Here is a 12,228-nt window from a genome sequence, read left to right as displayed (position 1 = left end):
GTCTGCCATTCTGAGTGGCGTCATGGATCGGTCACAAAAGGAACAAGGACCTTCATTCACTAAAAACGTAACAATTCTACAAAATAAAAAAACAACAACAACAACAATTTTGGTAGGCTAGTAGTAATTATTATACATCAGATCTGGCCTGAAGAAAAATGTTATATCCTGGTCCCCCTATTTCTGCCAATAACATACAGCAGGGGTGTCAAACTAAATTCCATATTTATAGTTGGGCCAACTCTATACTATATGTCATATACAGTCCATGACAAAAGTCTTGTCGCTTATACATTTTGTAGAAAAAATTGCTAATAACTAGGGCTGTCAAACGATTACAATTTTTAATCGCGTTAATTACAGCTTAAAATTTTATCGCAATTCAAATCATCTATAAAATATGCCATATTTTTCTGTAAATTATTGTTGGAATGGAAAGATAAGACACAAGATAGATATATACATTCAACATACGGTACATAAGTACTGTATTTGTTTATTATGACAATAAATCAACAAGATGGCATTAACATTATTAACATTCTGTTAAAGTGATCCATGGATAGAAAGACTTGTAGTTCTTAAAAGATAAATGTTAGTACAAGTTATAGAAATTTTATATTAAAACTAGGGCTGTCAAACGATTAAAATTTTTAATTGAGTTAATTACAGCTGAAAAATTAATTAATCGTAATTAATCGCAATTAATCGCAATTCAAACCATCATAAAACATGCCATATTTTTCTGTGAATTATATATATATATTCTGTAAAATAAATTGTTGGAATGGAAAGATAAGACACAAGATGGAGATATACATTCAACATACGGTACATAAGGACTGTAGTGGGCATTTCACTCTACTGTCATTTAAATCTGTCTATGCTGTCCTCACTCCGAAGCGTCTACTTTTTCCAAAGCTAGACAGCTAGTGAAAGACGCCTTATTAATCAGACTTCTTCCTTTTTCATCTGATTTATTAATAAAATGGCCTCAAACCATTGTCCTCTTTAGACCGTCGTAAAACTACAAAAAAAAAGTACACAAGCATTGCATTAGCAACAACGTTAGCTTAGCACGCTATACAGGTTAACTAAACATAAACAAAAAGTGTCTCATACAAAAAATATAACATTTCGTTTATTAACATAATATGTACATTCTTTACAACAACCATACTTACGGACAAATCTTGTCCAAGGATCATATAAGCACAACAGAGACGTCGTGCAGCCATATTGAACTGGCAAGAAAACAATAAACCATGTCGCAAAGCGACCACAAGAGTTCGCTGTTAAACAGCACAAAAAGCCTTGCTGTAAAATTTACCAAAAGGCAGCATACTGTCTGAGCGGGACATGTGCGTTAATTGCGTCAAATATTTTGACGTGATTAATTTAAAAATGTAATTACCGAGCGTTAACGCGTTAATTTTGACAGCCCTAATTAAAATCTTCATCTTAATCTTAATGTTTTCGTTTTAATCTAATTTGTAAAATTTTGAATCAGAAAATAAACTAGTAGCCTGCCATTTTGATGTCAATAATTACACAATGCTCATGGATGCTGAAGCCCATAAAATCAGTCGCACTCAAGCGCCAGCAGAGGGCGACAAAACTCCAAAAAACACAGGTAACAAGTGGACATTGCACTGTGCTGTCATTTTAATCTGTTTGAGCGGGGCATGTGCGTTAATTGCGTCAAATATTTTAACATGATTAATTTAAAAAATTAATTACCACCCGTTAACGTGGTAATTGTGACAGCCATACTAATAACCTGATTTTTAATTATTCAAATGATTTCAGAAATGGCTCATATGAAAGCGAATACCCTCCCAAATGATATTGAATGTGAAAAAATATATTTGTTTCACTGAAAAAAGATTCATCATTTAATGAAGACATTAAGGTCAAATTTTGGCAAGACAAAAGTTTTGTCGCCTACAGAAAGTAGTGTGACAATTGAACAAAAAATGTACTTCAAATACAAATATGTTACATAACATAAGCGAATTAAGTAGTGGTGCTGTGAGATCCAAATTTAATATTTTGTATGACTTCCATGGGCTTGAAGGACTGCATCCATGTGGTTCGGCAATGATTCATACAAATTATTGATGAAATAATCAGGAACATCAAAGAAAGCAGTCTTGCATTCCTCCCAGAGTTCATCAACATTCTTGGGTTTCGTCTTCCATGCTTCCTCTTTCATCCTACCCCAGACATGCTCAATGATGTTCATGTCTGGTGACTGGGCTGGCCAGTCCTGGAGGATCTTGATCTTCTTTGCTTTGAGGAACTTTGAGGTAGAGATTGAAGTATGTGATGGTGGAGCACCATCCTGCTGCAGAATTTGTCCCTTTTTATGGTTAGCAATGTATGAGGCTGCTAAGATTTGTTGATATTTCAGACTATTTATGTTGGCTGGATAAGCGACAAGACTTTGTCAGGGACTGTACTATATGAGAATATAACGTCCACGTCCGCTCTGAGAACCCCAATATGGCCAAATTTCAAAATTGGCCAAAAAGATCTCAATTTTCTGGGGGAAGAAAATTTTGGACAGGAGGGCACTTAAAAAAATAAATAAACAAACAAACCCCAAAAGCCTAACTCGAGGTGAGGGCATGAGAGAGCATAATTAAAGACACCATGATTTTAATGCGGTATTATCGCGTACTTACCTTGTTAAATTCCAAAAACTCCGTGTAGCATGTCTCACTGTGTCAAGAGTCAACTGTGAATGGCCACAGCCGGATTTTGGGGGCATTTCATGGGGGAAACATGGTAATATAACAAGGGTCGCAATGCAGAAATCGCAGACATCAAGGAGTGGTTGAGCTTTTCTTTTTCAAATAATTACCCTTTTAAATTGTTTTTTTATTATTTGTTTGAAATGATTATTTATCATCTAAAGTATTGCGGATAATGCGACAGTAACTTAAAAATACAATTAAGCGATCTTATGAGGTAGATATCCAAGACCTATTTGCGAACACTATTTTTTTCAGTGTGAGGTAATTTGTTTTAAAGTTTAAAATATGCAAGTGAATAATTTTATAAAGTCTTTTTTTTTAAACTAAATATTCAACATCAATGAATGATTCTAAGCTAAAAATGATAGATATTTCGGATAACAAATATTATTACTTACCTTGTTTTTATGGCTGGGTTGAAACAAAAGCGGTTGTGCGGTGTCTCCGGGGTAAAACGGACATATTAAAAATAGTTCAGGGGCTTCATGTGCCATGACACTGCTATGGCAGCATATAACCATATTGTTCTATCAAACACAACAGTTCTTTTAGCTCAAAGTACAGCGGTTTATTTTAAAGAGGGGTGCAAGAGTAGAAACTGCTTTTTCAGCCTTGTCTGTGTTTTCCGCCATATTCATACAGAGAGCTGAGTCAGTATTCAAAGAAGAACCATAAAATTCATTCACTGCTCAGGTTTATTCAAAACTTTGCAAAACGGAAAAAGAAAGCAATAAAATTGACTGCACTCTAAACTGAAGCTGAACAAGTTTAAAAAATCCCAAATTTAGCTTAATGGCGGACTGCAAGCAACTATCAGGTGCATACTGGCACCTACTGTACAAGAGTGTGCAGCACCCATCTGAAGGCGCGCTGCTCTCACCGTAGGTTTGTATTGGTCAATATCTTGTTCACCTGTCTAATCTTGCTTGTAGTCGTGTTGCTGCCTCAATTATGGTATAGTTGCACGGGGCTTATCAATTGTGCCGGAGGCATGAAAACGAAACTATCAATTTAAAATGAGAAAAAAAGCCAACAAACAAAAGTATTGTGTGATACAGTCGACAATTTGAAGCGTAATGGATTTAAAAGTACAGATATGTGCCGTAAAATCTAATGAGGCTAAAGTAAAAAAAATACCACTTCATGTTTATACTCAAGTACAGTACAGATACATAAAAATGTACTTAATACAGTAACGAAGTACTTTTACTTTGTTACATTCCACCACTGAGTGGCAGCCAATGAGTTATTACATATACAGTACGCAACAAACTGAATATTACCCGACACATACCCTGAAAAATATGAAAACCAGAAAAAAAAAAAAATTGTTGATATTTTTGTTTTAGTCGTTCTGGGCACTCATTGGCTGCCACTGACGACGCTAAACATCCAATTTTTGTTGAATGGGAGTGGAAATGAATGTTTTTGTTGAATGGGAGTGGAAATGAATGAATTTGGATTGGACGTCCAGCACTGTCAATGGCAGCCAATGACAATGCCCCAAAATGAGTAGTAGTAAGTAGTAAGTTATTAAAAATCTGCAGAAAGTGAAAAAGAGCAAAACATCCTCATGCAATTTCTATAGAAATTATATCTTCTAATCCTTAAAAAAATGGCTTTACTCAAAGTAAACAGCATAAACACTGGCCACGCCATACAGGGAGGTGTTCTTGAAGGACCACGACGCAAAGGTGTCGGTTGCCTGGTCCCACAAACAACGGCTGCTGATCTGCATGCTCTGTCCTGCGAGTTGGCCGATGTGAACCAAGACCACTATCTTGTACCTGCGGATCATGAGGTCCTTCACGCGGGCTCGTATCACCTAAAAGGAGAGATACCGATTGGAACTAGAAAACGCAATTTTGGGGCATTTTCGGGTCACTTCCTTTTTAACTCATTAGCTGCCATTGACGCGCTTCATTCATTCGCGCCTCCTAGTCATGACTACCAGTAAAGGCATTAGATGTCTAGTGCCGTCAATGGCAGTCAACGATTGCCCTAAATAACGACTAAAACATTTTTTTTGTTTTGTTTTGGTGGGTATTTTTGTATTTTTTGCCATTTTTCACAGTTTTGCTATTCTTCCAATTTTTGCAGTTGAGTGTTCTGTTTATTGCATGTTTTCACAATTTTTTTTGAATTGCCGCCGTTTTTCGCCTTTTGCAGGCTTCTTTTTCACGGTACACTGGTACCTCGACATACAATCGCTTCGACACACGATCTTTTCTACATAAAATTTGACTCACCATCTGTTTCTACATCCGACGCTCTAAATACGACGATCTATGACAGCGCCGCAGTTTGTTTTCCCGCAAGACGGACGCACGGCAGATTTTCATGTGAGAGAAATCAACAGGAGTTCCATCAAAGTTAGTGCAGCTTGTGAAAAAAGTTGATGCTTACCATTGAAATGAAGATAGAAATGATAGAAAAATATGAGCGTAGTGTGCCCGTCCGTGAATTGACTCGACCATACGGCCGTAGAATGTCTACACTATCTGTCTACCTTTTGCCAGTCTTTGTAAGTTAAGGTGAGAATTATCATTGTGGCAACATCGCCCAAAAAATCGCCAGCTTTGTCAGGTTTCTAATCATTTATTCCATCAACTTGTGCAACGCCTACTGTCCCCCGCAGCTGAACAAAGTATAAGTAAAAAGTCCCATCTCACTCGGGCTCACTCTGTCAAGTTAGCCACACGATGCGTTCAGGTACACCACGAAAACCCATTTGCCCCATTAGAACCTGATTCGTTTCATTATTACTAGGGCTGTCAAATTTATCACGCTAACGGGCGGTAATTAATTTTTGTGATTAATCACATTAAAATATTTAACGCAATTAACGCATGCGTGGAACGACCCGCTCACGCATTACCGCAAATCGACTACAAAGGCGCTGTTGTGCGTGTATTCAGATCTAATACGCTGCGTCAAGTGAATAGAGTAGATAGAAGCATTCATTAGCGCCGTGCTTTTAATTGGTAAAAGCTTTGATATCTCTTCCACAACAACTACAACTATTGTCGTAAGTGAGGTGGGTAAGACTGGCAGGAATTTCTTTTTCTTAACACCCTGAATTGCTCCCAACGCAGAGAAGATACACTGTTTGCAGCCACCACACACAGTCATGGTTGCACCACTTCCCATCATGCATTTGGGCAGAACAGTTAAGTCGCTACAGCAGTACTTCTCAAATAGTGGGGCGCGCCCCCCTGGGGGGGCGCAGAGCAATGCCAGGGGGGGCGCATGTGACCTCAAGGAACATGTTTTATGTGGTTTTTTTTTTTTTTTTTTTGCCGTACTGGAATAAAGTGTACTTGCACATCCACTCAGTAGGTGGCAGTGGCGCTCTCATTTTCAGAGTGCGCGCAGTATTTTTGAACTAAGGAAGAGCACTCAGCACACACAGACAACAGATATGAAGAGCAGTGTGCCACCGCCGTTTTCGAAAGCCGTTTTCCGACCGGACTCACTCACGCAGCGACCCACTGTCTTGTCCGGTTCTCACGTCGCCGCCCGAGAAGTGCCATTTTCGGCTTGGGATCGTCACGACGACTGCCCTCACCTACGGTTCTACCTCGGCCGCCGTGAATGCGCTTTTTTCGTGCCGTTTGCCTTTTAGCTTTGACTTTTAATACAGTGGGTGATGATGAAAGACCACTGTTTACTGTGTCTAAAAATAATTATAGCAGACAGCAAGAAGCCAAATCAATCATTGTTAAGCCGCTTGATTTTTTCAGTGAAAACGTGCCGTATATTGCCAACAATCGTCCTGCTTTGTCAGTGTTATATCAGTAAGCCAGTGAGCATTGTTAGCATGCTAATTGAAAAATAACTCCACATCATTGCAAAGGAGGTAAATACTGTGAGCAGCAAAAATAAAAACTGTCCTGTCCAAGCACACTTTTTCCCCCCCTTTTATTCAGATTTGTTTTTTCGGTCAAATTTTTTGGCACATTGTCCTCATGAGTGAATGTTTCTAATCAATTTTAATTTGGTATTATTTACTGATTTTATTACATTTTATTTTTCTGTATCAAATGGTCAAAAATGTACCTTGAGTGTATTTTTTAGTTTGGATGTGAATTTTTTTTTTTAATTCAGGCAAATTGATGCACATCAAGTCTTCTCTGTTACAAACAAAACAATGTTTATAATAAAGTTATACTTTATTATAAGTTGATCTATGTTACTTTTTTTCTTTATTAGAAAAAAAGGACACAATGTTAGGCAGATGCGTATTTATAATAGTAATTTTATAGAGAAATGATACTATTTACAGTGGCGGCAGAGAGTTTGGGGGGGCGCGAAACATTTACGTCTTCCTTGGGGGGGCGTGACAGAAAATAATTGAGAAGCACTGCGCTACAGTATCATTTACTGAAAGCTCAACAAATACACTAGATGGCAATATTTAGTCACAATATACAAACTCACATTTATCCTGTAAGAAGAAGTTTTTCTATCCATGGATCCCTTTCACAGAAAGAATGTTAATAATGTTAATGCCATCTTGTGGATTTATTGTTGTAATAAACAAATACAGCACTTATGTACAGTATGCTGAATGTATATATCCGTCTTGTCTTTCCATTCCAACAATAATTTACAGAAAAATATGGCATATTTTAGAGATGGTTTAAATTGCGATTAATTACGACTAATTAATTTTTAAGCTGTGATTAACTCAATTAAAATTTTTAATCGTTTGACAGCCCTAGTAATTACAGGTATTATTATTATTATTATACTATTATTCCAATTTTTATTCATAATTTATTTGTTTTGCTCTGTGTAATTGCTATTTGCTATAGTACCAGCAGTAGTTGTTATGGATTTAGTGTAGGTTTTCGGGCTGTGGAATGAATTAATGGAATTATAATTAGTGCTGCACGATAATACATTTCTCAACCGATTACCGATAATTTCCTCCTCGTTCCAACCAATAATGTCAAGCTGATAATTCTATTAAAAGATTTATGTAAAATTTTAAAGTATACACAAGAGAAAAAGGAGAGGAAGGCGAGGTAGCAAGCGACAGCCGGTTGGATTGAGCGAGCAACTTGCGGAATGAAATACAACATCAACTCGGGGAAGAGGATGGACCCGATTTGTCGTTGTTTCCTTCGGATGAGTCGGCGAGCGAAAAGAGTGAAGGGCTGACAGCGGTGCGCAAATGGCGGAAGACTGGGCTGTGTGACGTTGTGAATGACCTAGCCCTGTGTATTGTTCAAGGGGAAACTGAGTTGCATGCCTGAAAAAATTGAACGGAAGTAGTTTATTGTCAATATTTTTAAAATACTTTTTTTCAATGTTAATTTAGATTTTTTTTCCCCCCAGCTATCAATCTTTTCCAATTTTGTATATATATTTTCCACTATTTTGCACTTTTGATCTACTGTATATAACATGTTTTGACTATAGTATTTGTAAAGGCATAAAACGCCGATGACCATGCCTGCTGTTTCTGTTGAATTATCAAATATACAACTATTCAGTGTTATTTTTTTCTGTTAAATGTTTATCCTAACAAGTTGAATAAATATTATCAAGCTTCAAAACGGTTCAACAAGCATGTTTGGTTGTCAATACGACATCAATATTACCAATTTTGACAAATATTTCTGGGATTTTTTGTTGTTGTCTTTTTGGGTTCAAAATGTTGATTATAATTGTTTGATGAAGAACACAACAGTTTAAACATGAAGGTTATGGTGTCCTGAAAGAAGGGACTCAACCAGGCCTTTGTGAACAAGGCAACATCAAAGGCATGCAAAATCAGACAAAATAGGCCCGGACCTAAAAGGGTTAATATCTGGTCCGTTTTTTTCTCATTGGAAATATATGCCGATGTTTTTGTTAAATTTTGGCGCCATCATACTTTTTGGGCAAAAACTATTTACTTTTATGTGCTTTGATTTCCTGACTTTTCATATTTGTAAATTATGTGAATTTAATTTTTTTCAAATGTAGGACGAGATACATTTTGAAATGTGAAAATTTATTTATTTTTTGCTACTGGAAATGCTTGATTTTTTTAGTCTGGAAAAACCCACGTTTTTGCTGCAATCGTAAACGTGAGGGGCAAATTTGATAGAGCCGGCATTGTGTGAATTTTTAGAATGGACGGCGTGCCAAAAACGTGGACCAAAAATACACTGCTGGCCAAAAGTATTGGCACCCCTGCAATTCTGTCAGATAAGGCTCAATTTCTCCCAGAAAATGATTGCATTTACAAATGCTTTGGTAGTAATTCATTCATTTATTTTGCTTGCAATGAAAAAAACACAAAAGAGAATACAATTTTTTAAAATTACTATCATTTTACACAAAACTCCAAAAATGGGCCGGACAAAAGTATTGGCACCCTTTGAAAAATAATGTGATGCTTCTCTAATTTGTGTAATAAACAGCACCTGTTACTTACCTGTGGCGCATAACAGGTGGTGGCAATAACTAAATCACATATGCAGCCAGTTAAAATGGATTAAAGTTGACTCAACCTCTGTCCTGTGTCCTTGTGTGTACCACATTAAGCATGGAGAAAAGAAAGAAGACCAAAGAACTGTCTGAGGACTTGAGAAGCAAAATTGTGAAGCAGCATAGGCAATCTCAAGGCTCAATTTCCAAAGACCTGAATGTTCTTGTGACTACCGTGCACAGTGTCATCAATAAGTGTAAAGCCCATGGCACTGTGGCTAACCTCCCTAGATGTGGATGGAAAAGACAAATTGACGAGAGATTTCAACAAAAGATTGTGTGGATTGTAGATAAAGAACCTCGGCTAACATCCAAACAAGTTCAAGCTGTCCTGCAGTCCAAGGGTACAACAGTATCAACCCGTACTATCTGTCGGCATCTGAATGAAAAGGGACTCTATGGTAGGATACCCAGGAATACCCCACTTCTGACCCACAGACATAAAAAAGCCAGGCTGGAGTTTGTCAAAACTTACCTGAGAAAGCCAAATATGTTTTGGAAGAATGTTCTCTGGTGAGATGAGACTTTTTGGGAAAAGGCATCAACATAGAGTTTACTGGGGGGAAAAAACCAGGCCCTCAAAGAAAAGAACACGGTCCCCACAGTCAAACATGGCGTAGGTTCCCTGATGTTTTGGGGTTGCTTTGCTATTTCTAGCACTGGACTGCTTGACCGTGTGCATGGCATTATGAAGTCTGAAGACTACCAACAAATTTTGCAGCATAATGTAGGGCCCAGTGTGAGAAAGTAGGGTCTCCCTACACACTTCAAAAAGCACTACAAAATGGTTTGAGAGAAGAGCACTGGAGACTTCTGAGCTGGCCAGCAATGAGTCCAGACCTGAATCCTATAGAATACGGGTGGAGAGATCTGAAAATGGCAGTTTGGAGAAGGCACCCCCTTCAAATCTCAGAGACCTGGAACAGTTGTCCAAAGAAGAATGGTCTAAAATTCCAGCAGAGCATCGTAAGAAACTCATTGATGGATACCGGGAGCGGTTGTTCGCAGTTATTTTGTCTAAAGGTTATGCTACCAAGTATTAGGCTGAGGGTGCCAATACTTTTGTCTGGCCCATTTTTGGAGTTTTGTGTAAAATTATCATGATTGATTTTTTTTCCGTTCTCTTTTTTTGTTTTTTCATTGCAAGCAAAATAAAAGAAGACATTACTACCGAAACATTTGTAATTGCAATCATTTTCTGGGAGAAATTGAGCATTATCCGACAGAATTGCAAGAGTGCCAATACGTTTGGCTATCTGCGTATATATCTGTGGAGGTGGACCAAAAATATTGTATATGGAGCGCTTTCCTTTGCTAAGCATCCCTACATTCAGAGATGTATCTAGGTAGCCAGCCCGACTGGTTGTTTTATGTCTGGTTTACCTCAGATAAGTTTTTGCTCATTTGCCGTGACCACTCCACTTCATATTTCTCGTCTTCGAGGTAACTTGGGAGTACATCCTTCAGTATTGCCAACACAGCAGGAGCGGGGAAGCGTTTGCGAGGTCCTATTATACCAAAAACACATTTAAAAAAATACTTGTCATTTTGAGGGAGGGGCTAGAATCAATTGAAAAAGTGATTGTACTCGTATCTCAAGCCGGTAGCTTGAGCTTGAGCAGCAAGCTGTTACACCCAAAGAATACACAGTATTGTAAAAAAGGCCCAATTTTTTTCCAACACACATGACTAATAAGTTTTTGTGCTCATGACAAAGCAAGACAAGTGTTGCTGTAGCGCCACCCTGTGGTATTTGGTGTCTATGAACTGAGAATGTCATATCAACTAAAAAATAATGCTAAGCTTTGTCGTTTTAACCAGAGCTTTGAATTTCAATGTGCGTATTATTAACACTATTATTATTTCAAATGGGTAAATCTACCTAGCTGGTAGGTGTTCTCAAGCGTGACAACCAGGCCGTCTTGCTCATCTAAGCAGGAAATATTGCTTAACGAGCTGAAAGACATGTTTCACTAATCATTAATGAGAAAACTTTAACGGGACACCCGTGAAAATGTCTCTGTTAAGATGTGTCGAGTTGTCTAGTCGACTTACTCCTTGTTTTTGCCAGCCGTGTATTTGACTCCGTGACTTCCCTCTGACGGCACCCTGCTTGTCTTCTTGTCTTTTCGGGCAGCTTTGTCTTTCTGCACTTCAGACATCTTCAAAAAACAAAACTTTCTTCCAAAAAAAACAACATTTCAAATCAGCATTTTGGCGTTTGTATTTTCAGGTCCTTTTGGTGCTGGGCTTTTTTAAAAATCGTTCCTCCAAGAACGTCGATGTTTACGTTGTCCTAGCAACGAAAAACATCAGATGGCGTACCGCGCGCTATACGTCACTCCCGCTCATTAATATTCATGACGTTAGCTAATGTTGCTGAAATGAATGGAAATCGTGTACGAAGGAGATGTTTGGTGATGAAGGAAATGATTGATGTGAAGGAGCCATTCTGTCCGAAAATGATGTCCCTGCATAAGCGGATTTTAAGGGGGGCGGGGCCAGGACCCCCCTGGTGACCGAAAGGTGTCATTGCATGAAATTGACTTTCCTATATATATATATGTGTGTGTGTGTGTATGTATGTATGTATGTATGTATGTATATGTATATATATATATATATATATATATTTATAATCAGGGGTGAACGTAATTTTTTTGCCCAGGTTCTCAGAGGAGGACCTGGAGATGTGACTTGGTCCTCATTGAGCTTGAGAGCCGACCCGCCTGATGCGATAAATTTATGACAAGCTTTACTTAGAGCCAATTAACTTTAATTAATTATATTAACAATTAATGCTTGATTAACATCAACTGGCCCAACAAAATTGCCATTACTTTGAAGTGAAATGTAAAGAAATAAACATAAAAGCACCAATTCAAAATAAAGGGCATTATGCGGCTGCCACATTAACTCGAAGCCTTTTTAAAAGTGGGATGTCCTCCTCATAAGACTTCATTGAACGCGCATGTTTACCTTTGTA

The 12,228-nt window shown here is 37.9% G+C and overlaps 1 protein-coding gene across 1 annotated transcript; it reads right to left on the bottom strand.

Annotated features, from left to right (window-relative positions):
* Positions 1–3,448: 3,448 nt before the first annotated feature.
* Positions 3,449–11,547, bottom strand: dynlt5 (dynein light chain Tctex-type family member 5). The gene is made up of 4 exons (XM_057857835.1): positions 11,298–11,547; positions 11,125–11,198; positions 10,626–10,750; positions 3,449–4,584 (listed from the first exon to the last, which is right to left on the bottom strand). Exons 1-4 carry the CDS (start codon positions 11,402–11,404, stop codon positions 4,381–4,383), a joined length of 510 nt encoding a protein of 169 aa, XP_057713818.1. The 5' UTR covers positions 11,405–11,547; the 3' UTR covers positions 3,449–4,380.
* Between the last annotated feature and the right edge of the window lie 681 nt (positions 11,548–12,228).

The sequence above is a fragment of the Corythoichthys intestinalis genome, chromosome 14, assembly GCF_030265065.1.
Source record: "Corythoichthys intestinalis isolate RoL2023-P3 chromosome 14, ASM3026506v1, whole genome shotgun sequence".
Classification (NCBI taxonomy): domain Eukaryota; kingdom Metazoa; phylum Chordata; class Actinopteri; order Syngnathiformes; family Syngnathidae; genus Corythoichthys; species Corythoichthys intestinalis.
This window is presented reverse-complemented; position numbering and strand designations above follow the sequence as displayed.